General features: G+C 51.4%; 1 protein-coding gene across 3 annotated transcripts in view; it reads left to right on the plus strand.

Moving 5' to 3' along the window:
• The first annotated feature begins 2,892 nt into the window (after nucleotides 1-2,892).
• The window catches only part of PAPSS1 (3'-phosphoadenosine 5'-phosphosulfate synthase 1), an 88,488-nt gene continuing 68,389 nt past the window's right edge, over nucleotides 2,893-22,991 (plus strand). Inside the window, exons 1-2 of one of the 3 annotated variants that reach the window (XM_029076681.2) lie at nucleotides 2,893-2,993; nucleotides 20,071-20,185. In XM_029076681.2, coding sequence (XP_028932514.1) covers nucleotides 2,934-2,993; nucleotides 20,071-20,185 — 175 coding nt within the window. In that variant the 5' untranslated portion in view covers nucleotides 2,893-2,933. Of the gene's footprint in view, nucleotides 2,994-16,647; nucleotides 16,703-17,044; nucleotides 17,171-20,070; nucleotides 20,186-22,991 lie in introns of those variants that run through there. The other 2 variants (XM_016227259.3, XM_007666758.2) reach the window with 2 other exon arrangements.

Below are 22,991 nucleotides of genomic sequence, written 5' to 3' on the forward strand. Positions count from 1 at the left end.
TCTATCTCTCTATCTATCTATCTATCTATCTATCTGTCTATCTATCATCTATCTATCTATCCATCCATCCACCTACCTACCTACCTACCTACCTACCTAATCTATCTATCTATCTATCTATCTATCTATCTATCTATCTATCTATCTATCTATCTATCATCAATCAATCTCTCTCATCTATCTATCTATCTATCTATCTATCTATCTATCTATCTATCTATCTATCTATCTATCTATCTATCTATCATCTATCTATCTATCTATCTATCTATCTAATTCTATTCATTTATATTGATGCCTGTTTACTTGTTCTGATGTCCGACTCCCCACTTCTAGACTGTAAGTCCGTTGTGGGCGGGATTGTCTCTCTTTATTGCTGAACTGTACTTTCCAAGCGCTTAGTACGGTGCTCTGCACACGATACGTGCTCAGTAAATGCAACTGAAGGAATGAGTGAAGGAACAAGGGGCAGAAAACTGAGCCATGTTTGGTCTTCAGGCAGAATAACCCGCACTTTGGAGCTTCCCCGTGACTCTGAAATGCAGGAAATATTTTGGGAGAGGGCCATCAATTACCCGCCTCTCCCCACAACCCACCGCAAAGCCCATTCTACGAAGCTGAAGGGTGAAAAGCAGCAAGGCCTAGTGGCTAGAGCACCGGCCTGGGGGTCAGGTCATGGGTTCTAATCCTGGCTCCACCACTGGTCTGCTGCGTGGGCTTGGGCGAGTCACTTCACTTCTCCTTCTCCGAAGCAGAGGAGCAGCGTGCCTTAGTAGAAGGAGCAGGGGCTTGGGAGTCAGAGGTCGTGGGTTCTAATCCCGGCTCCGCCACTTGTCCAGCTGTGTGACTTCGGGGAAGTCACTTAGCTTCTCTGTGCCTCAGTTACCTCATCTGTAGAGTGGGGATTATTCATTCATGTATTGTTGTATTTATTGAGCGCTATTCATTCATTCATTCAATAGTATTTATTGAGCGTTTACTATGTGCAGAGCACTGTATTAAGCGCTTGGAATGCACAAATCGGTAACAGATAGAGACGGTCCCTGCCCTTTGACGGGCTTACGGTCTAATCGGGGGAGACGGACAGACAAGGACGATGGCAACAAATAGAATCGAGGGGATGAACATCTCATTAAAACAATAGCAAATGAATAGAATCAAGGTGATGTACATCTCATTAACAAAATAAATAGGGTAATGAAAATATATACAGTTGAGCAAACGAGTAATAATAATGTTGGTATTTGTTAAGCGCTTACTATGTGCAGAGCACTGTTCTAAGTGCTGGGGGAGATACAGGGTATTCAGGTTGTCCCACGTGAGGCTCACAGTCTTCATCCCCAGTTGACAGATGAGGGAACTGAGGCACAGAGAAGTTAAGTGACTTGTCCACGGTCACACAGCTGACAAGTGGCAGAGCAGGGATTTGAACCCGTGACCTCTGACTCCCAAGCCCCTGCTCTTTCCACCGAGCCATGCTGCGTACAGAGCACTGTAGTGCAGAGCACTGTACTAAGCGTTTATAATGTCCAATTTTGCAACAGAGACAATCCCTGCCCAGCAACGTGACTGACTCTGAGCCCCACGTGGGACAACTGGATACCCTTGCATTTCCCCCAGTGCATAGAACAGTGCTTGGCACATCATAAGCACTTAACAAATCCCACCATTATTATTCTCTGGGCAAGAGCCTGGGTTTGGGAGTCAAAGGTGGTGGGTTCTAATCCTGGCTCCTCCCCTTGTCAGCTGTGTGACTTTGGGCAAGTCGCTTGACTTCTCTGGGCCTCAGTGACCTCATCTGGAAAATGGGCAGCGAAACAGGGAGCCTCATGTGGGACAACCAGATTAGCCTATGTCTAAGAAAAGCAGTGTGGCTGAGTGGAAAGAGCCCGGGCTTGAGAGTCAGAGGTCATGGTTTGAATCCCGGCTCTGCCACTTATCAGCTGTGTGACGGGGGGCACGTCACTTCTCTATGCCTCAGTTCCCTCATCTGTAAAATGGGGGAGAAGACTGTGAGCCTCATGTGGGACAACCTGATCCACCCCTGCGCTTAGAACAGTGCTCTGCACGTAGTAAGCGCTTAACAAATACCAACATTATTATTATCACCCCGGCGCTTAGAACAGTGCTCTGCACATAGTAAGCGCTTAACAAACACTAACATTATTATTATTATTACCCCAGCGCTTCGAACAGCGCTCTGCACGTAGTAAGCGCTTAACAAATACCAACATTATTATTACCCCAGTGCTTAGAACAGTGCTCTGCACATACTAAGCGCTTCACAAATACCGACATTATTATTTTTATTACCCCAGCGCTTAGAACAGTGCTCAACCCATAGAAAGCGCTTAACAAATGCTAACATTTTTATGATGCGCCAAATGGGGGTCAAAAGTGGCGGGGATTGCATCTAAACCCATCTGCTTCTATTCCCCAACGTTTAGCCCAGCACCTAGCACAAAAGAGGCCCTTAAGAGACTTTATTATGAAAATTATTTTTAATTGTGAGAAGGCCCAGGCCTCCTGGGGGGGGGGGCAGAGGTGACCGTTGGCTCGGCCCTCGCCTGCCACGCAGGTGCGCATGCGCCACCCGATGCGCCCTTAAGAGGCGGCTCCACCTTAAAAAAAGAGGAGGGAAGGGGCGGCAGGGAAGGCGCATGCGCCGCTCCCTTATTCCCTCCCCGCTCAGCCTTTTTTAAAAAAAGGTGGCCGGGAAGGCGCATGCGCGCGGGCTGGGGGGGCGGGGCTTGTTAGAGGCTCCCGCCGAGGGCGGTCGGGAGGGGGCGGTGGCGGCGGCGCACGCGCAGACGCTCTGGAGGCGGCCCCCCCCCCCCCGCGGGGGAGGCGCTGCGCGTGCGCGCCGGGACCGGGGAGCGCGCCCGCCCCGCCCCGCCCGGGAGCGCGCCGGCTGGGGAGCGCGCGCCGCGGCCATGGAGCTGCCCGCCAGCCACTGCAAGAAAGTCAAGCTCACCAACCAAGTGCAGAGCTGGGTGAGGGCATCCCCGCCAAACCTGCGCTGTCTGTCTCTGTCTGTCTGCCTGTCTGCACGGGGACCCCTGCACACACCGGGGGGCGGGGGGGAGGAGGGAGATCCTGGGGTCCTGGGGGGGAGGGGGAGATCAGGAGGTCCTGGGGGGGGGGGGAAGGGGAGATCAGGGGGGTCTGGGGGGGAGGGGAGATCGGGGGGTCCTGGAGGGAGAGATCGGGGGTCGTGGGGGGGAGAGGGGAAGGGGGAGATCAGGGGGTCCTGGGAGGGAGGGGGAATTCAGGGGGCCCTGGGGGGGGGGAGGTCTGGGGGGCCTTGGGAAGAGGGGAGGGGGGAAGGGAGGTAAACCAGGAGGTCCTGGAGGGGGAGGGGGGATTTGGGGGGAGAGGGGAGATCTGGAGGCCCTTGGGAGGAGGGGAGGTGGGGAATCTGGGGGGAGGGGGGACTTTGGGAGGAGGGATCTGCAGGGGCCTTGGAAAAAGTGGAGGGGGAAGATGGGGGGGGAGGGGCCTGGGGGGAAGGGTAGATCCTGGGGGTCTGGGGGGCGGGAAGGGGGGAAATCAGGGGTCCTGGGGGGGGGAGGGGAGGGGGAACCTTTGGGGAGGAGTAGATCCGGGAGACCTTGGAGGGAGATCCGGGGGGTCTGGGGGAGGGGAAGGGGGAAACACGGGGGTCCTGGGGGGGAGAGGAGGAGCCGGGGGTTTTGTGGGGAGGGGGAAGATCTGGGGGTCTTGGGGGAGATCTGGGGGACTTAGGAGAGGAGGGGGCGGAAAAGAGGGGGCTCTGGGAGGGGAAGGGGACCTTGAGGCGGGGGAGGGGGGAGATCTGGGAGTCTGGTGGAGAGGGAGGCCCGGGGGTCTGGGAGGGGAGGGGGCCCCAGGGAGATGGGGAGGGGGCGAGGGGGATCTGGGGGGGGGGTGACCCCCTTGGGGGTCCAGGTGAGGATTTCAACCGGTTGCAATAGAGGCCACCAAAGCCCGTGGACCCAGAGCACCCCCCGCTCGCCCGCCGGACCCGTGGAAGGACGGGGGGGCGATCGGACACTTCCACCCAGCCAGCTACCCTGCCGGCCCCGGACGGCGGGGGCAGGGGCAGGAGGGGGGGCCCGGAGCCGGCCAGCCTGCCCACACACCCCTCCTTCCACCCTCCCAGGTTTTGGAGGATCAGTCCCCTCCCCACCCCCCCACCCCTTCCTCTCTGCCCCCTCCTCACAGGCCTGGCCGCCCAGTGCCCAACAGAGTGACCGTCCAGAAACCCGCCGCTCAGCACCGACACCCGCTCCGTGGCCGGTTTGCTGGAAGAGAATAGTATCCCGACGCACAGACGGCCTAGACTCGATCAACACGGACCGGAGGGCTACACCGATCGGTAATCGATCGGTGGTATTAATGGAGCACTTACTCCGTGCAGAGCACCGTACCGACTGCTCGGGAGCGGCTTTGCGGCTGGGTTGTTGGAAGGGAACGCTATCCGAACGCTTACAGACTTGATAGGTGGGCCGGGGAGGCGCACGGGAAAGGATTCAATCGGTGGTGTTTACGGAGCACTCACTCTGCGCAGAGCACTGCGGTGAGTGGTCGGGACCTGCTTTAATAATGGTATTTGGTAAGCGCTTACTACGTGCCTAACACCGTTCTAAGCGCTGGCCCCGTTGCTTTGCGGCTGGTTGGTTGGAAGAGAGTCCAAACACACGGGAGGCCTAGAACCGATCCGGGGACCGGGGAGCCGCACGGGGAAAGGATCAGTAATCAGTCAGTGGTATCTGTGGAGCACTTACTCTGTGCGGAGCACTGTACGGAGTGCTCGGGGGCAGCTCTGTGGCTGGGTTGTCGGAAGAGGATACTATCCGGGTGACGCTTACGGGGTCTAGACTTGATCCGTGGACCAGGGAGGTGCACGGGGAAGGCCCGGTAATCAGTCGGGGGTATCGGGGAGCGTTTACTCGACGCAAAACACTGGGCTGAGTGCTTGGGAGAGTACGGTACAATAGTTGGCAGACACGTCCCCTGCCGCCGATGAGCTTAGGGGCTTGGGAGTCATCGTGGCTGGGTGGAAAGAGCCCGGGCTTGGGAGTCAGAGGTCATGGGTTCGAATCCCGGCTCCGCCGCTTGTCAGGTGTGTGACTGCGGGCGAGTCACTTCACTTCTCTGGGCCTCGGTCACCTCATCTGTAAAATGGGGATGAAGACCGTGAGCCTCACGTGGGACGACCTGACTACCCTGTAGCCACCCCGGCGCCTAGAACAGTGCTCGGCACATAGCGCTTTACAAATACCAACATTATTATTATTTCTAGAGTTTCGCCTCTACGTGTAGTTGACTTTGGGGAGGGGGAGAAAGGGACCACTTCTGCCCTGACGCGACCATCGCCCCCACAGTGATTCTTTAGCAAGGAGTGCCATTTTGCAAAAGCAGTGGCATTCAGCCTGCCCGTAAGCTCCCGCGGGCGTCTCGATATTCAGAGACCACTAAAGATGGAATTTGCGTCACGGATAGCACTCCTCCCCAGAGCACCTTCACAGATCGCTTCTTGCCTAAAAGGAGAAGAAATGTATTTTAGGAGTGAGGCAGTGCATGCTGATTTTGTGTTTTCAACTCCCGCTTACGTTTGCCTATTTTCGGGGCCTGGTTTCCCTGATCCTTTGTTTCTTTTGGGTTTTCCGTTGCTCGATGGCAACTGGAAGAGAATGGGCAAAGGAAGGAGGAGAAACACAGAATTTTCCATCGCGGACAGCGCCGGTGATAGGTTCCGTAGGGAAACGGCCAGAAATTTCTTTTGTTTTTGTGGTATTTTAGCGCTTCCTGTGTATCAAACCCTGTTGCAAGGGGTGGGGTAGGTACAAGTTAATTAGGTTGGACGCTGTGTCTGTCCCACATAGGGCTCAGGGTATTTAACCCCCATATTACGGTTAAGGAAACTGAGGCCCCGAGGAGTTAGGTTGCCCGAGGCCATACAACGAGCGATTGGCGGAGCCAGAATTAGAACCCGGGTCCTCTGACTCCCAGTCCCGTGAGGTCCTTCCGCTTCTCCGACACGTGCCTGGTTAGAGTGAGCTTTCTGGACGATTGGCGGATTTGGATTTTCCGCCGCGTTACCGTGGATTAGGGTTTAGTACAGTGCTCTGCCCCCAGCACGCGCTCAATAAATACGATTGAATGAATTGGGGTTGGGTTGCACTTGAGTGCTTCCTCCAGCCGAGGAGACGGGTCACACGACGCACCCAGTGTCTTGACGTAATTTCCCGGAAAACTGGCTCTCCCATCCCTGCTCCGGTGCCCTCCTTGGGCCGGACTCAGTTTACACATCTTAGGCCTGAGGTGGTGGATTGAATTGACTAGTTGGCTTAGAACCGAATGTCGTTGATGAGGCTTTGACAGCTCTCAGTCCTGCCTGGTGCCCATCAGGTGGAAAAAAAAAAAAAGAGGGAGGTAAGAGGCTAAAAAAACCATTCCATGTTCTTCGTTATGACTCTCTCTCGGGCAAGGGCTGGCAAGCCAAAACAAAGAATGGATCGATTTCTCTTTTTTGTCGAGCATCCATTTAACTAACAGGGGCACGTCCTTCTTTAATTGTTGATTCTTCCAAGCATCTTGAGGATGGGGGAGACGTTGGGTATTTTGGGCGAACAGGGTCATTAGCAGCGTGGCTCAGTGGAAAGAGCACGGGTTGGGGAGTCAGAGGTCATGGGTTTGAATCCCGGCTCTGCCACTTGTCAGCTGTGGGACTGTGGGCAAGTCACTTCACTTTTCTGTGCCTCGGTTACCTCATCTTTAAAATGGGGATTAAGTCTGTGAGCCTCACGACCTGATTAACCGGTACCCTGATTACCGATCTGTCCATTCCAAGTGCTTAGTACAGTGCTCTGCACATAGTAAGCGCTCAATAAATGCTATTAAACGAATGAATGAATGTATCTACCCCAGCGCTTAGAACCGTGCTCTGCACATAGTAAGCGCTTAACAAATACCAACAGTATTATTAGATTTAAAAGGCTACTGGTGGTGTTTAACTGCCGAGGTGGATCCAAGATAGCCAGGTCTGATCGAAGGAATGAATGAGACTGAAAGCCAGGAGAGATGAAGTGACTTGCCCAGGGTCACCCACCAGGCGAGTGGCAAAACTGGGATTAGAATAATAGTAAGGGGATTTGTTAAGCGCTTACTCTCTAGCAAGCACTGTTCTAAGTGCTGGGATAGATACAAGTTAATCATTCATTTATCCCAGTGGTATTTATTGAGTGTTTACTGTGTGCAGAGCACTGGACTAAGCGCTTGGCAAAGGACAGTTCGGCAACAGGTAGAGACGATCCCTACCCAACAACGGGCTCACGGTCTAGAAGCGGGGAGACAGACCCAGTCGGACACAGACCCCGTCCCACATGGGGCTCGCTGTCTAAAACGGAGAACTGGGATCGAATTCCTCACTGTACAGATGAGGAAGCAGGCACGGAGAAGTGAAGCGACTCACCCGAGGGTCCCACAGCGGACGGGTGCCAGAGGCGGGATTAGAACCTATGACCTTCATAGACTCCCCCAAAGTCCCCCCACGGCCCCGATAATCCCGGAGGCTGGTCTGGCCTCATCGCAGCTCGGGAGGGACCGGACCGGGGGGGGGGGGGGATGAACCTGAAAAATGGGCCTGGAGCCTCCCCCGGTTAGACTGTAAGCCTGTCAATGGGCAGAGATTCTCTATCTGTTGCCAAATTGTCCATTCCAAGCGCAGTGCCCTGCACATAGTAAGCGCTCAATAAATACTATTGAATGAATGAATGAATTGCGGGTGCTTGGCGTCCCCTCCGCCCAGCAGAGAGGGTGCGGAATGCAATCTCCAGGCCTGCTCTAGCCTAGACTTGCCTCGCTTTTACCTGGCAAAACTCATGCGATGTTAACGAATTTCCAGGAGTGACTCCTGAAATTCAGGAGAAAACCTTAAAGGGGCAAACATCGATTATGAATTCAACCACCTCTATTGCACTGTTTTTCCTAAGGGGTGAGAACAGTGCTCTGCACACAGTAAATGCCCAATGTATACCATTGATTGATTGATTGAAACAAGGCAGGAAAATTTCAGAAAATGCTGCTCTTTAAGCAGAATCTTCTTGAGCGGAAGATATCAAATAGTAAACAGTATTGATTAAGCACCGAATTTGGGCAAAGTACTGTCTAGGTGCTGGGGGAAAAAGAAGAAGAATAATAATGTTGGTATTTGTTAAGCGCTTACTATGTGCCGAGCACCGTTCTAAGCGCTGGGGTAGACACAGGGGAATCGGGTTGTCCCACGTGGGGCGCGCAGTCTTCATCCCCATTTTACAGATGAGGGAACTGAGGCACAGAGAAGTGAAGTGACTCGCCCACAGTCACACAGCTGACAAGTGCAGAGCTGGGATTCGAACTCATGACCTCTGACTCCAAAGCCCGTGCTCTTTCCACTGAGCCACGCTGCTTCTCCAGAAGTAGACCCCTGGTCCCGGGGAGCTCACAATCTAAGAGTAAGGGGCAAGGGGAGGGGTTTGGTGACAGACGCAGAAGGAAAGATGATGATAAAAAAATGACGCCGGGCTGATGCTGTATACGGGGCCTATAGTGGAAAGAGCGCAGGCTGGGCGTCAGAGGACCTCGGTTCTAATCCCGTTTCTTCCACTTGTCTGCTTGGGCAACTCATTAAACTTCTCTGTGCCTCAGTTCCCTCATCTGCAAAATGGGAATTCATTACCTTTCTCCCTGTGAGCCCCGGGGGTTTTGTGGGGACCTGATTATCTACCCCAGCGCTTAGTACAGCACTTGACACGTAATGCTTAACAAATACCTCAGTGATTCTTCTCGTTATTACTGTTGGACAAGAGCAGTAGGGTGTTGTGGACGCAAGGGACAGTCCAGCTGGCACCGGAGTCACGGTCGCGGGCTCGGCCGTGACCGTCCTGTCACCCTAAAAGTGGAGGAGGATGCTGGTTGTTTGATTTGGGGCAGAGGCTTATGGGAGCGGGGTGGGAAGTTTAATAATGCTAATGACAGGGGTATTTGTGAAGCGCTTTACTGTGTGCCAGGCACTGTACCGAGCGCTGGAGTGGATCCAAGCAAATTGGGTTGGACACAGTCCCTGCCCCGCGTGGGGCTCCCGGGCTCAGTCCCCATTTTAAAGATGTGGGAACCGAGGCCCAGAGAAGTGAAGGGACTTGCCCACGATCACACAGCGGACAAGTGGCGGAGTCGGGATCAGAACCCGCAACCTTCCGTTTCCCAGGCGCGGGCTCTATCCCCTACACCGTGAGGCTTCCGCTCCGAACCGGGATTTGCGGGTGAATCAGTGAAGGCCAAGGTCTTTCATGGTCCAGTCGGCCAAGCCCTTGCGGCGGAAATGGCCACAGTCTATTGTTTCGATATCCAGAGTGCTGACAGGTGGTGACCGTCATGCGCCATCAGTGGCATTTATTTAGCCCTTATTGGGTGCAGAGCACTGTACTAAGCGCTTGGGGAGCACAGTATAACAGAGTTCTGGTAGACCCTACAACGAGTTAGCAGCCTAGAGGGACCGTTGTCTCCTTTGCGAGGCTCTCCGAAGTGGGTACCAAAAAAAAAAAAATCAAAAGTTACTCTTTTGCCAGTTGGGTTCAAATCATTTCGAAATAATCACCGGTAAGAAAAAACACTGAGGTTTCAGCATGCGGTGTGGAATATAGGGAAGTGTTGCTGACTAAAGTTATTAGTGAATGGCGGGGCCGGGTGCGGAGCCCAGATTTAGCGTGCCCGGTTTGAAACGTGCACACCTGTAGCCTTTATCTTTAACGCGTAGGCAGTTACTTGGATTGCATAAAGTAAATCAGTGTAATTGTGGGGAGGTAGGAAGGTTCTCCAACCCATAAGTGGCATTGTGTAGTGGATAGAGCATAGGCCTGGGACTCAGAAGGTCATGGTTCTAATCCCAGCTCTCCCACTTGTCTGCTGGGGGACCTGGGGCAGGTCACTTCACTTCTCTGGGCCTCAGTTGCCTCCTCTGTAAAATGGGGATGAAGACTGTGAGCCCCAGAAGGGACGGGGACTGGGTCCAACCTGATTAGCTTGCATCTACCCCCGCGCGCTTTGAACAGTGCTTAACAAATGCTATCGTTATGATTAAGAGCCCCAGTCTTGTTGAGATTTGAATATTTATAGAGCCCCAACAATAGGCTGCTCACTGACAAGTGAAAAACGTGACCCTTCGGTGCTTTTGTTGTTATTTCTCTAATAATAATGATAATAGGATTTGTTAAGCGCCATGATGGTACTCCTTCTAAGTGTATTTTCATTGCTTTATAATGTGTTACGGGAGTAATGCTTTCTATTTTGCACCCAGATAAGTATCACTGCAGTCTGCCTGGCCCTTTGTAAAACACAGTCTTCCCCATCTCCCCTCCATCCCAGTGGGCAGGGAACACATCTGTGATATGCAACTCTCCCTAGCGCTTAGTACAGTGCTCTGCACACGGTAAAGCCCGGGAGACTCACCCATCTCCTCTTAGCTGCCTCCCTTCCCCTTCTCATTCACTGAGCGCCAACTGTGTGCAGAGCCCTGGGCCAAGCACTCGGGCGGTCAGTGGAAAGAGCCCGGGCTTGGGAGTCAGAGGTCATGGGTTCCAATCCCGGCTCTGCCGCTTGTCAGCTGTGTGACTTTGGACAAATCGCTTAACTTCCCTGGGCCTCGGTTACCTCATCTGTCAAATGGGGATGAACTGTGAGCCTCACGTGGGACGACCCGATGACCCTGTATCTCCCCCAGCGCTTAGAACAGTGCTCTGCATATAGTAAGCGCTTAACAAATACCATCGTTATTATTAGTATAAGCGAACCCTGTTTCGAAGAGCTTCAAGTCCAGGCAGGGTGACGGACGCTCGAACGCGTTACGGGTAAGGGCAAGGGAGAGAATATCTGAGGTCGGGAGCGGAAGGGCTAAGTAATAATAATAATGTTGGTATTTGTTAAGCGCTTACTATGTGCAGGGCACTGTTCTAAGCGCTGGGGTAGACACGGGGGAATCGGGTTGTCTCACGTGGGGCTCCCAGTCTTAATCCCCATTTTACAGACGAGGTCACTGAGGTACAGAGAAGTGAAGTGACTTGCCCACAGTCACACAGCTGACGAGTGGCAGAGCCGGGATTCGAACCCGTGATCTCTGACCCCAAAGCCCGGGCTCTTTCCACTGAGCCACGCTGCTTCTGTTGGGGTGTAGAAAATAGGGGAATTTGAAGATTATTATTATGCTGATTACGATGATGGTAATCCGGGAAGGCTTCCTCGAGGAGATGGGATTTGAAGATGGAATAATAGCAATAATAATCATCGTGGTGTTTGTGAAGTACTTACTCCATGCCAGGCCACGGGGGTGGATACAGATAAATCGGGTTGGCCCGTCCCCCACGGGCCTCACAGTTTGAATCCCGTTTTGCAGCCGAGGGAACCGGAACCAAGAGAAGCGGAGTGACTTGCCTCAGGTCACATAGCAAAGAGGTGGTGGATCCGGGATTAGAACCCGGATCCTTCCGACTCGTAGGCCCGCGCTCTATCCGCCAGGCCTCGTGAGGGCGAGGAGGAGTAACCGCCGCCGCCTCCACCCAGGGGGACGGGAAATGGGTACCCCGAGGCTGGGGTGGGGGGTGGGGGTGACCCCGGGGGGGTAGAGGGGCAGGCAGTTCTTCCTAGAGCCCCGTCTGACTCGATCCATTTCCTTCCTGCTTCACCCTCTCCCACCTCTGGTCCCAACCCCACCTTCTCCCTGCTGCTCCCGGGAGGAGAAGCCTTGTGGCCCGGTGGGTAGAGCCCCGGGCCTGGAAATCAGAAGGATGAGGGTCCTGATCCCGGCCCCGCCACTCGTCTGCCCCGTGACCTTGGGCAAGTGATTCACTTCTCTGGATCTCAGTTACCTCATCTGTAAAATGGGGATGAAGACGGTGAACCCCATGTGGGACGGGGACCGTGTCCAACCTGATCAGCTTGTATCTACCCCACTGCTCGTGGCAGTGCCTGGCACAAGGTAAATGCTTAACAAATAATGCCATTTAAAAGGAAAAAAAGAGGGTCTTGGCAGATAGAGGATGGCAGCAAGAGGCTTAAAAAAATTGCTATCCCCAAACATTTAGGCCCCAAACCTCTGAGCACACACGTCTGCACAAAGACGTAGTGGATAGAGCACGGGCCTGGGAGTCGGAAGGTCATGGGTTCTAATCCTGGCCCCGCCCCTCGTCCGTTGCGTGACCCAGGGCGAGTCAGTTGACTTCTTTGTGCCTCAGTTACCTCGGCTGTAAAACGGAGATTGAGCCTGTGAGCCCCACGTGGGACAGGGACTGCGCCCTCTCCGATTTTGCTTGTATCCACCCCAGCGCTTAGAACAGTCAGTGCCTGGCACATAGTAAGCGCTTAACAGATACCGTAATTATTTTTATTCAGTCCTTTCCAGCTCTTCCATCCTCTTAGCGAGGGATGGGCAGATGGGAGGGAAGATAGAGGCCGCTTTTCCGACCGAGAAAAACAACGGCTTAGGAATCGGCGTGTGGGCTTCGGGACGAGAATGCCAAGTAGTCGACGACAATAACGCAGCTGTTAGCGGAAGGGTGATGAGGTCGGTTACTCGCCCTCAGCTCCGAGAACTCCGCTGCCTTAACTGGGACAAATACCAACATTATTAACTGGGCAAAGCTTCTCTCTCTGGAGATTTGCTGGATCTGCTGTTTTAAATAAAGGAGAACCGCTCCTCCCCAGTTGGATCGCCCTGGCAGAATCCCAAGGGAATAATAATAATAATGTTGGTAATTGTTAAACGCTTACTAGGTGCAGAGCACTGTTCTAAGCGCTGGGGGAGATCCAGGGTCATCAGGTTGTCCCACGTGAGGCTCACAGTTAATCCCCATTTTACAGATGAGGTCACTGAGGCCCAGAGAAGCGAAGTGACTCGCCCACAGTCCCACAGCTGACAAGTGGCAGAGCCGGGAGTCGAACCCATGTCCTCTGACCCCGAAGCCCGGGCTCTTTCCACTGAGCCACGCTGTTTGGGGGGACAGATGCCTTCGCAGGCCAGTATTCCCCGTCCCCTCGGTAATTTTGAACCAAGATTCCTCATAGCAAACTGGCTGAGGTTGCAGGGGAAGTAAAAAGCTACCGCTTCTAAGTTAAAAAAAGTAATCTACTTTCCGCAAAACGATACCCCGTGATTTCGCATTTTTGGTCTCGGATGCTTGTTTAAATGGTAAGTTTGCCGTACTATAGCGGCATGGCATAGCAGCGTGGCTCAGTGGAAAGAGCTCGGGCTTGGGAGTCAGAGGTCATGGGTTCTAACCCCCACTCCGCCGCTTGTCAGCTGTGTGACCTTGGGCAAGTCACTTCACTTCTCTGGGCCTCAGTTCCCTCATCTGTAAAATGGGGATTAAGACCGTGAGCCCCACTTGGTACAACCTGGTCACCTTGTATTCCCACCCCCCCAGTGCCTAGAACAGTAGTGGCTCAGTGGAAGGAGCCCGGGCTTGGGAGTCAGAGTTCATGGGTTCGAATCCCGGCTCTGCCACTCGTCAGCTCTGTGACTGTGGGCAAGTCACTTAACTTCTCTGTGCTTCAGTTCCCTCATCTGTATAAAATGGGGATTAACTGTGAGCCTCACGTGGGACAACCTGTATCTGCCCCAGCGCTTAGAACAGTGCTCTGCACATAGTAAGCGCTTAACAAATGCATTATTAGTAAGCACTTAAAAAAATGCCATCATTATTGTTATTATTACCGCTCTGTCCTTGTTACCGTCATCTGAGGTTTAAGATTGTGATTTTTCTTGAGCTCCAGTGTCTCTAGAGGGTACAGCCCTGGCTTTTCCCAGTTGTTGTATCCACTGAACGTTCCCTTTCACATTAGCAGCGTTATTTCATTCTGTACCAGTTCTACTGTATTGTACTCTCCTGAGTGCTCAGTGCAGTGCTTTGCACACAGTAAGTGCTCAATAAATAACATTGCTTGACTGTAAGATAGTATACTAGTACTTTGGATACCACTGAAGCCCTTCCAGAAATGAAATCTCATCGTATTCATTCATTCGATAGTATTTATTGAGCGCTTACGATGTGCAGAGCACTGGACTAAGCGCTTGGAATGGACAATTCGGCAACAGATAGAGACGGTCCCTGCCCAGTGACGGGCTCACAGTCTAAACGGGGGAGACAGACTGCAAAGCAAAACAAAACAGCAGCAACAAGATTAATAGAATCAAGGAGATAGACACCTCATTAACAGCACGAAGAACGCCAGCAAATATTTCATAGACTTTTAAAGCCTGTTACAACTGCACGTTACCCTGTGAACTTTGTCACAGCCGAGTTGGCCCTTTTTTCCGTCTGCTTTTGTAAGAGTTTGAGGCGAGATGACGGCGTAAATGCTTGGCTCCCCCAACTAAAGAGTCCGTTGCCATAGTTGCCGTAGTCATCAGGATGCCCGAGGAGGATGCTTATGCAGGGCCCGGGGGGCTGCTTGATGACGCCTCCTCTTCCAAGGGGCTTTCATTTCTCCGACTCCCTTATTCCTCATTTCCCCTACTCCCTCTCCCTTTAACACCATCTCTGCACTTGGATCTGTATTCTTTAATCACTTGTACGTATCTGCTAATTCTCTTGTCCTCTCCCAAGCGCTTAGTACAGCACTCCGGGCTCTGCCCCTTGTCAGCTGTGTGACCGTGGGCAGGTCACTTCACTTCTCGGTGCCCCAGTTCCCTCACCTGTAAAATGGGGATGAAGACTGTGAGCCCCACGTGGGTCAACCTCATTCCCCTGTGTCTCCCCCAGCGCTTAGAACGGTATTCCGCACATAGTAAGCGCTTAACAAATACCAACATTATTATTATTATTATTAGCACTCTGCACTTAGCCCTCAATAAGTACGATTGATAAATTGATTGATATTCACCCCACCCTCAGCCCCACAAGCACTTACGTAACTGTAATTGATTTTTACGTCCGTTCCCCCTCTTGACTGTATGGTTTTTGTGGGCTGGGAACCTGCCTACCAACTCTTCCGAGCACTTACTCTGCACGCGGTAATCGTTGAGTCAGTACCACCGATTGGCGCTTTCCCAAGATGACAGACCCAGTGTCGGTGGGTAGGGAGATGGTGAAATAGTCGAGGCAGCAGTCAGGCAGTTAATCATATTTACCGAGCACTCCACCTGTGTGCAGAGCACTGTGCTGTGCGCCTGGGAGAATACAGTATAACAATATTACAGACACGTTCCCTGCCCACAACGAGCTTACAGGCTAGAGGGGGAGACAGACGTTAATATAAATAAGCTATAGATGTGTACATAAGTGCCGTAGGGCTGGGAGGGGAGATGGATAAAGGGAGTAAGTCAGGGTGACGTAGAAGAGAGTGGAAGAAAAGGAAAAGAGGGCTTAGGGAAGGCCTCTTGGAGGAGACGCGCCTTCGGCGAGGCTTCGAAGAGGGGAAGAGTAATTGTCGGATAAGAAGAGGGAGGTAATTTCAGGCCAGAGGCAGGATGTGGGCAAGAGGTTGGCGCCGAGATAGAGGAGATCGAGGTACAGTGAAAAGGTTAGCGTTAGAGGAGTTGAAGTAATAGCTGTAGTAGCCTTTATTGAGCTCCCCTTTATGCACGGCGCACTGCACTAGGCTCATGGGAAATACAGACAGTTGGAATGACATGTTCCCTGCCCACAGGGAGCTTACGCCGTAATTGAAGAGACAAAAGATACTTACAACTAGGAGCTCAAAGTAAATAATTTGATGTGGCATACGTGCACACCTGCTAACGAGGAGGTGAATAAGATCCTAGGACTAGAGTGGATTGGATGATATGATTCAGGTCTTGGGAACTAATTGGGGAAAGTTTCGAGGAAGAGGAGGATTTGGGGGTTGGAGGTGCTGGGACTGACCACACCCAGTCCACATCTCATTCGTGTGTCTACCAATTCTGTTATATTGTACTCTCCCAAGTGCTTAGTACAGAGCTCTGTTCACAGTAAGAGCTCAGTAAAACCATTGATCGATCGATCGCCGATCGAGGTGTTTGGCGACCCCTTCTTTGCCCGCAGTTTGTTTTTTTTTCCAATGGGAGAAATTTATCGTCCTAGGAAAACTGAGCTCATCCGTCTCCCAAAATCGAACCCATCCAACCATCCCAACACCAGGGCTGGGAGCTTCCATGAAAATCCCCGGGAGTCGCCCCCCAAAAGGAGAGATAGCTGGTGGATGGTAGTTTGCCTTTGGTCCAGACTGAAAACAGCTCCCCGGTAGCCCGGTTTTGGGGTGCGAGCCTGAGGCGGAGGGATCCGATGTCAGCCTCGGGCCCCAGGACTCAGGGACAAGGAGCCGGGTGACTCGTTGATTAGCTCCGGGACCTTCCTGGATCTACCCACTGAGAATCAGGTCCCACGAAACGCGAGGACAGCCTCAGTCATCTAATTCTGCATCGTTCTGTTTTCTGGGAAACACGGTAGCCGTCCCGGGCTTATCACTTACCTGTGGCCGAGACCGCTGGGCGATTCCGTCGGATCGGAAGAAAAACCCAGCTCCGCCACCACCTGGCTAGGGGCACTCTGCTAACTGCCACTGTATCATGGCAGCCAAGTACGGCAGAATAAGGGTCTTTTATGACTCCTTCATGGTTCTGAGGGCTGTGACTCGACGGGATTGGGTCTCACCTTACTAAGCGCACCACCATCGCCGCAGCTGCAACTGGCATGATTGATTGGTAAAAAAGGTGGGTGGGCGATGGGCTGGGAGCTTCCCGCCCCTTGACCCGCAATTGGCTTCCCTTCTGACTACCTCAGTTGGCAGAGCCCTGAGTTGTGGGTGCGGACAGGGCTTAGTTTTGGGGTCCCTCTCTCGCTCTTCCTGGCCTTGGAGGAGGCTCAAATAAGAGCCTCAGAGTCCTCCAGACCAGGCAGGGCCTCTGGTCATGAAGTTAAATCAGGGGAGCACCACTTGGTAGAATCCCTGTCCCGCCCCCGTCCACCTTTCTTCTTTTCCTCCCTCCCCGTGGTGACTCGTAGCTTCATTTTGGGGCGGTCTCGGGAGTAGGGGAGAAGGAAGGGCAGGCTTCAGGTTCTCCCCTCGAATGACCTGTGGAGGGATTGCCGTGGGTGACAGACAGCACTCTCGTTGGACACTCAGAATAGAGACATCCTCACTCCACTGCGCAGAGCCTTGCTATAACAAATATGCAAAGGTAATCTTGGAAGCAACTTGTCTCGTATCTACCACAGCGCCTGGTACAGTGTCTGGCATGTAATAAATGTTAAACAAAGATTGTTTTTTTCTTAAAAAAAAAAAAAAACCAGTTGCTGTAACTTGTTTGGAGAAAAGGGCTTCTTTCACTAGAACATGAGCAGTGCCATTATTGGGAGAGTCTGATGATCTGTATCCACCCCCCGGATTCTCTGACTGTTAGTACAGTGCCTGGTTCGTAGTAAGTACTTAAATACCATTTTTGAAAAAAGATACTAAGATTAATTACGGGAAGAGAAAGCACAAAGATATGTACACAATTGCTGCGTGGAGAGGGGCAGGGATGATTTCCTTGTAGCGAAGCAGTGTGGCTTAGTGGAACGAGCACAGGCTTGGGAGTCAGAGAACGTGGGTTCTAATCCCGGCTCCACCACATGCCTGCTGAGTGAAGCCATTTAACTTCTCTGTGCCTCAGTTACCTCATCGGTGAACTAGGACAACCTGATTACCCTTCATCTACCCCAGTGCTTAGAACAGTGTGGGGCACATAGTAAGCATTTAAAAAGTACCATAATTATTATTCCTAAGCGCTTAGTAAGCAGTAGGGAGGAAAGCAGGAAGGGGAGATGGGAGATTAGTCAAGCAAGGCTATGTGGAAGAGATGTGATTTTAGGTGAGCTTTGAAGATGGAGAGAGTGGTGGTCTCAGATGTGAAAGGGGAGGAAGTTGCAGGCGGGACAGAGGGCATAAACAAGGGGTTGGCATCGAGAGCAGCGGGGCCTACTGGCCAGAGCACGGGCCTTAAGAGTCAGAAGGACCTGGGTTCTGATTGTGCATCCACCACCTATCTGCTGGGTGACCTTGAGCAAGTCACTTAACTTTTCTGGGCCTCATTACCTCTTCTGTAAAATGGGGATGAAGACTGAGCCCCATATGGGACACAGACTGTTTCCAACCTGATGAGCTTGCTTGTAGCTACCCCAGCACGTAGTACAGTGCCTGCCACTGGTAAGCGCTTAACAAACACCGTCCAAAAACGAGAGAATGCGAGTGTGGGTAGATCGAGGTGGCTGGGATTAGAGGAGCAAAGCGTGCAGGCTGGGATGAAGTGAGAGAGGAGGGAGGATAGGTAGGCCGAGAGCTGAGCTTCAGCTTGATGTGGAAATTGATGGGCAAACCTGGAGGTTTTTGAGGTCTGGGAGAACAATAATAATAATAATAATAATAATTGTGGTATTTAATAATGTTGGTATTTGTTAAGCGCTTACTATGTGCAGAGCACTGTTCTAAGCGCTGGGGGAGACACGGGGGAATCAGGTTGTCCCACATGGGGCTCCCAGTCTTAATCCCCATTTTACAGATGAGGTAACTGAGGCCCAGAGAAGTGAAGTGACTTGCCCACAGTCACACAGCTGACAAGTGGCAGAGCTGGGATCCGAACTCATGACCTCTGACTCCAAAGCCCATGCTCTTTCCACTGAGCCACTCTGTATTTAAGTGTTTATTATGGGCCAAACACTGAACTAAGTGTAGAGGTAGATGCAAGTTATTCACATCCCACACAATCCCACATTGTGGGATTGTCTACCAACTCTTGTAATGGACTCTCCCTGGTGCATATTAAGTGCTCTGCACTCAGTACATACCATTGATAAGCGGGTCAGGGAACAGGTTTTGAATCCCCATTTTATAGAAGAGGAAACTGGGGCACAGAGAAGTTACAGGATCGCACAGCAGAGAAGTGTAGAGCCGGAAATAGAACCCAGGTCCTCTGACTCCCGGGCTTTTGCCACTAGGCCACACTGCAGAAGGATAAATTGAAAAAAATAATAATAAGGCAGCAGAGAAGAGAAGTAAGGACTGGAGAAGGGAGAAATTGAAGGCAGAGAAATCAGCAGTGAGGTTGATGTAGTGGTGAAGATGGGTTATGAAAAGTAGTTAGATCCTGTGGTGGTTTGGAGAAAAGGAAGGGAAGAATTCTGGAGAATCAGTTGGTGACTGAATATGCAAGTCGAAGCAGAGGTATCTATCAATCAAGCAATGATATTTATCGAGTGTTTACTGTGTGCAGAGCACTGTACTAAGCGCTTGGGAAATGCAGTACAACAGAGTCGGTAGACACTTGTCCTGCCTGTATGAGTCAAGCCCCCCGAGACTGTAAACTCTCGTGGGTGGGGATCGCGTCTAGCAGTGACTTTGTATTGTACTTTCCCAAGCACTTAGTACAGTGTCCTGCGGATAGAAGTGCTCGGTACTCCAGACGATTGGTCGATAATGTCAAAGGTTTGGGCTTGGGAGACGGGGAGGGACGGCGGTGTCATCAACAGCGAAGGGCAAGTTTGAAGTGGGCCGTTCATCCGAGCAGAGACGTCCCGGAGGCAGGAGGAAATGCCAGACTGCAGAGAAGGGGAGAGGTCGGGCTGGAGAGGGAGATTTGCGAGTCATTCCTGTGATGGTGGTTGAAGCCTTCGGAGCGAATGAGTTCTTCAAGGGGTGGGGTAAGAGGATAAAGGGGGACCCAGAGCTGAACTTGGGGGACCCCTCCCAATTTAAGGGGTGGGCTGACATAACGTGCTTAGTAATTCCTTGTACTTGAACTAGCGTACACTCAAATTTGCGTCGGGCGAGGTCGGAGGTTTGGCATAAGGTCATCCTCGGATGTTTAGTCGTAAAGATTCACCTCTCCGAAGGATGATTTTATTCACCTTTCTCTTGCTTTAGGTGTATGCACGGGTGGATGTCTTGAGATGTTTTGAGTGCGTATGTGAAATACAATTCTCCTGAAAGACCCTGCCCCGGTTCTTCCTTCTGAATGTTTTCTAATCATAGCCCTCGATATGCGAGGAGTTGGGATAACATGGCACTTACATTAGGACTCCAAGCCTGTTCTCTTTATTGCAGGGGATGCAGAGAGCCACCAATGTCACCTATCAGGCCCATCACGTCAGCAGGAACAAGCGTGGTCAAGTGGTTGGCACCAGAGGCGGATTTCGTGGATGCACAGTTTGGTTAACAGGTCGGGGGAAGCCCTCGAAATCAACGTACTGGTTTTGGGGAGGCAGGGTGGTCTCGTGCAGCTCCGTCCCCTCTCCTCTTCTCCCGCAGCCTTTCTTGGTTGAAAACCCACCAGCCTCGAGCACAGGTGCGGTCACTCTAAAGACGAAGGGGTACCCTTGAGACGTCCCAAATTTGGGAATCTTTGGCCAAGTGGGAATTTGAGAAGCTGTTCACCCCGGCGCTTCAGCGTGGCTTAGTGGAAAGAGCACGGGCTTGGGAGTAAGAGGTCGTGGGTTCTGCCACTTGTCAGCTGTGTGACTTTGGGCAAATCACTTAACTTCTCTGTTAACTATAAAATGGGGATGAAGACTGTGAGCCCCACGTGGGACAACCCTTGTATCTAGCCCAGTGCTTAGAACAGTGCCTGGCACACAGTGAGCGCTTAACAAATACCATCATTATTCAGCGATTGGCTCGTTTAACCGAATGGACTATAGGCAGTCTGACATTCTTTAGTACATCCTCCTTTAATTTATTCACTTTTTTTTGTGGGAGACGCTCAGGGCGGAGTCAGGTTTTGCTTGGCCCGGGTAACTGGAACGATAGACCCCGTATCTGGGGCAGTTCCAGACGGGTGAGGGATTGCCGATTCCAACTGACCCAGGGTTTCCCGCAGCCCAGAAATCCAAAGTAGCCGACAGAGTTTTGGCCCAGAGTGCTGTTCTGATCCATACACCGTGATCCTTGACAAAATCATTGGCAATCTATCGGAACTCAGTGGCCTTAGAAGAGTTTCTTGGCCAGCTGAACATTTATAGGCCTGACGGTTGTGGACTGCACTTTGGAAAGCCCCTCCCTGTGGCAGAGGAAAGAAGGATGAGAAAAATCAATAAGTCACAGGGTATTATTATAATTTAATGCTAGGAATGGACACTCCTAGGAGCGAGCTTCATTTTATATGTAAAGAGAAAATTAGAAAAGATATAGTTCGAGATATTTTTCAGTTTAGTTGAACGTCATTGCTTTCCCCACTTTCCCCTTTGAGAGGGATTATTTATTTGCCGTCCGATTCTGAAAACGGTTTTCCTGGAAATGTCACTGGGAAAGATCCGCTAGGATTCATCTTAAAAACAATTTTGAGGATAAATTGAACGAATTTTTATCTAGATATATAGTAATGATGTACTGAGGACAAGCATTTTTATCTATCTAACTGAGATTCACTCTGTCAAGGAGAGTGTTTAGGTTATTTTTTAAGGCGTTTGTATATTTTGCCAACTCTGAAGCATCTGAATAGATACTTGAGCATTTAAAAAAAAATGTAGCTGGGCTGTCTCATCCTCTCAGTCCTTGAATTTTTTTTTTTTAATCAAAGTCATTATAGAGCTGTGCAGCATTGAAAATTGATCGGTTGCTTCTTGAAATTGCGTATTCAAATCCAGGCTGCCATTATCCCGGTGGAGATGAGGATAAAAAGGGTTAGCTTAGCAACTCTTTTGGAAGTCAGTCCTTGCCATGGTACATAGCCTTGTCCGACCTTCCGTGGACCTTCCCTTTGCCTTCGATTCCCCACCGTTCAGGGAACAGGCCGCGGAACCTCATCTTCATGGCTCACGGCTCATCTCAGCGGCCCGCGGGCCTTGACTCTGGTGGCCAGTATGGTTGGGCGCAGGGAATAGATTCTAATAGTGTACTCTCCCAAGTGCTTCGTGCAATGCTGTGCACACTGGAAACAGTAAATACAATGGATTGACGGATGGACGAGACTTGAACCCCCTGGTCGTCAGAATCAGAGTTGATACTGGGGGAGGGAACTAGGGTGGTGCAGAGATATGATGGCCTATGAAGTGATGATAATAATAATAATCTTGGTATTTGTTAAGCGCTTACTATGTGCCGAGCACTGTTCTAAGCGCTGGGGGAGTTACAGGGAAATCAGGGTGTCCCACGTGAGGCTCACAGTTAATCGCCATTTGACAGATGAGGTAACTGAGGCACAGAGAAGTGTGATGATGGTATTTGTTAAGCACTTACTATGTGCCAAGCGCTATTCTAAGCTCTGGGGTAGAGACAAGGTAATTAGGGTGTCCCACGCGGGGTTCACAGTCTTAATCCCCATTTTACAGTTGAGGTAACTGAGGCGACAGAGAAATGAGTTGCCCAAAGTCACACAGCTTATAAGTGACGGAGCCGGGATTAGAATCCACAACCTCTGATCCCAAGCCCAGGCTCCTTCCACAAAGCCGCACTGCTTCTAGAAGTGTTCGGGCTGCATCTTTGACAGGGAGGAATAAAAAGTTATCTACCCTGGGACTTTCCCTTTTGGACTGAAAATCCTTCTAGGATATTTTGTGGCAGCTTTGTTGGCCTTGACCTTGGTTGCTTCTCATAAGGCAGCACGGTGGAGAGCAGAAGGAATTTTAAGAAATAAGTATCCAAACCGAACAACTCAAAATTTTTGAAGAGATTTGTTTTTTGATGTACTGCATAATTTTGTTGGGTTTTTTTGTTGCAAAACTGCTGACTATATGCCAGACACTGGCCTAAGAGCTGGGGTAGATAGAAGATAATCAGATTGGACACAGTCCCTGACCCATGTGGGCTCATAGTCTTAATCCCCATTTTCCAGATGAGGGAACTGAGGCCCAGAGAAGTACAGTGACTTGTCCAAGGCCACACAGTAGACAAGTGGTGGAGCCAGGACTAGAACCCAGGTCCTTCTGACTCCCAGGCTTGTGCTCTAGCCACTAGGACTGTACTGCTTCCTTTGATAAGGTTCGGGGTCCAATATCAGTATTCAGTATCAGTAATACTAAGAATTAAGT

This window comes from Ornithorhynchus anatinus, chromosome 12 (genome assembly GCF_004115215.2).
Source record: "Ornithorhynchus anatinus isolate Pmale09 chromosome 12, mOrnAna1.pri.v4, whole genome shotgun sequence".
In the NCBI taxonomy this organism is placed as follows: Eukaryota; Metazoa; Chordata; class Mammalia; order Monotremata; family Ornithorhynchidae; genus Ornithorhynchus; species Ornithorhynchus anatinus.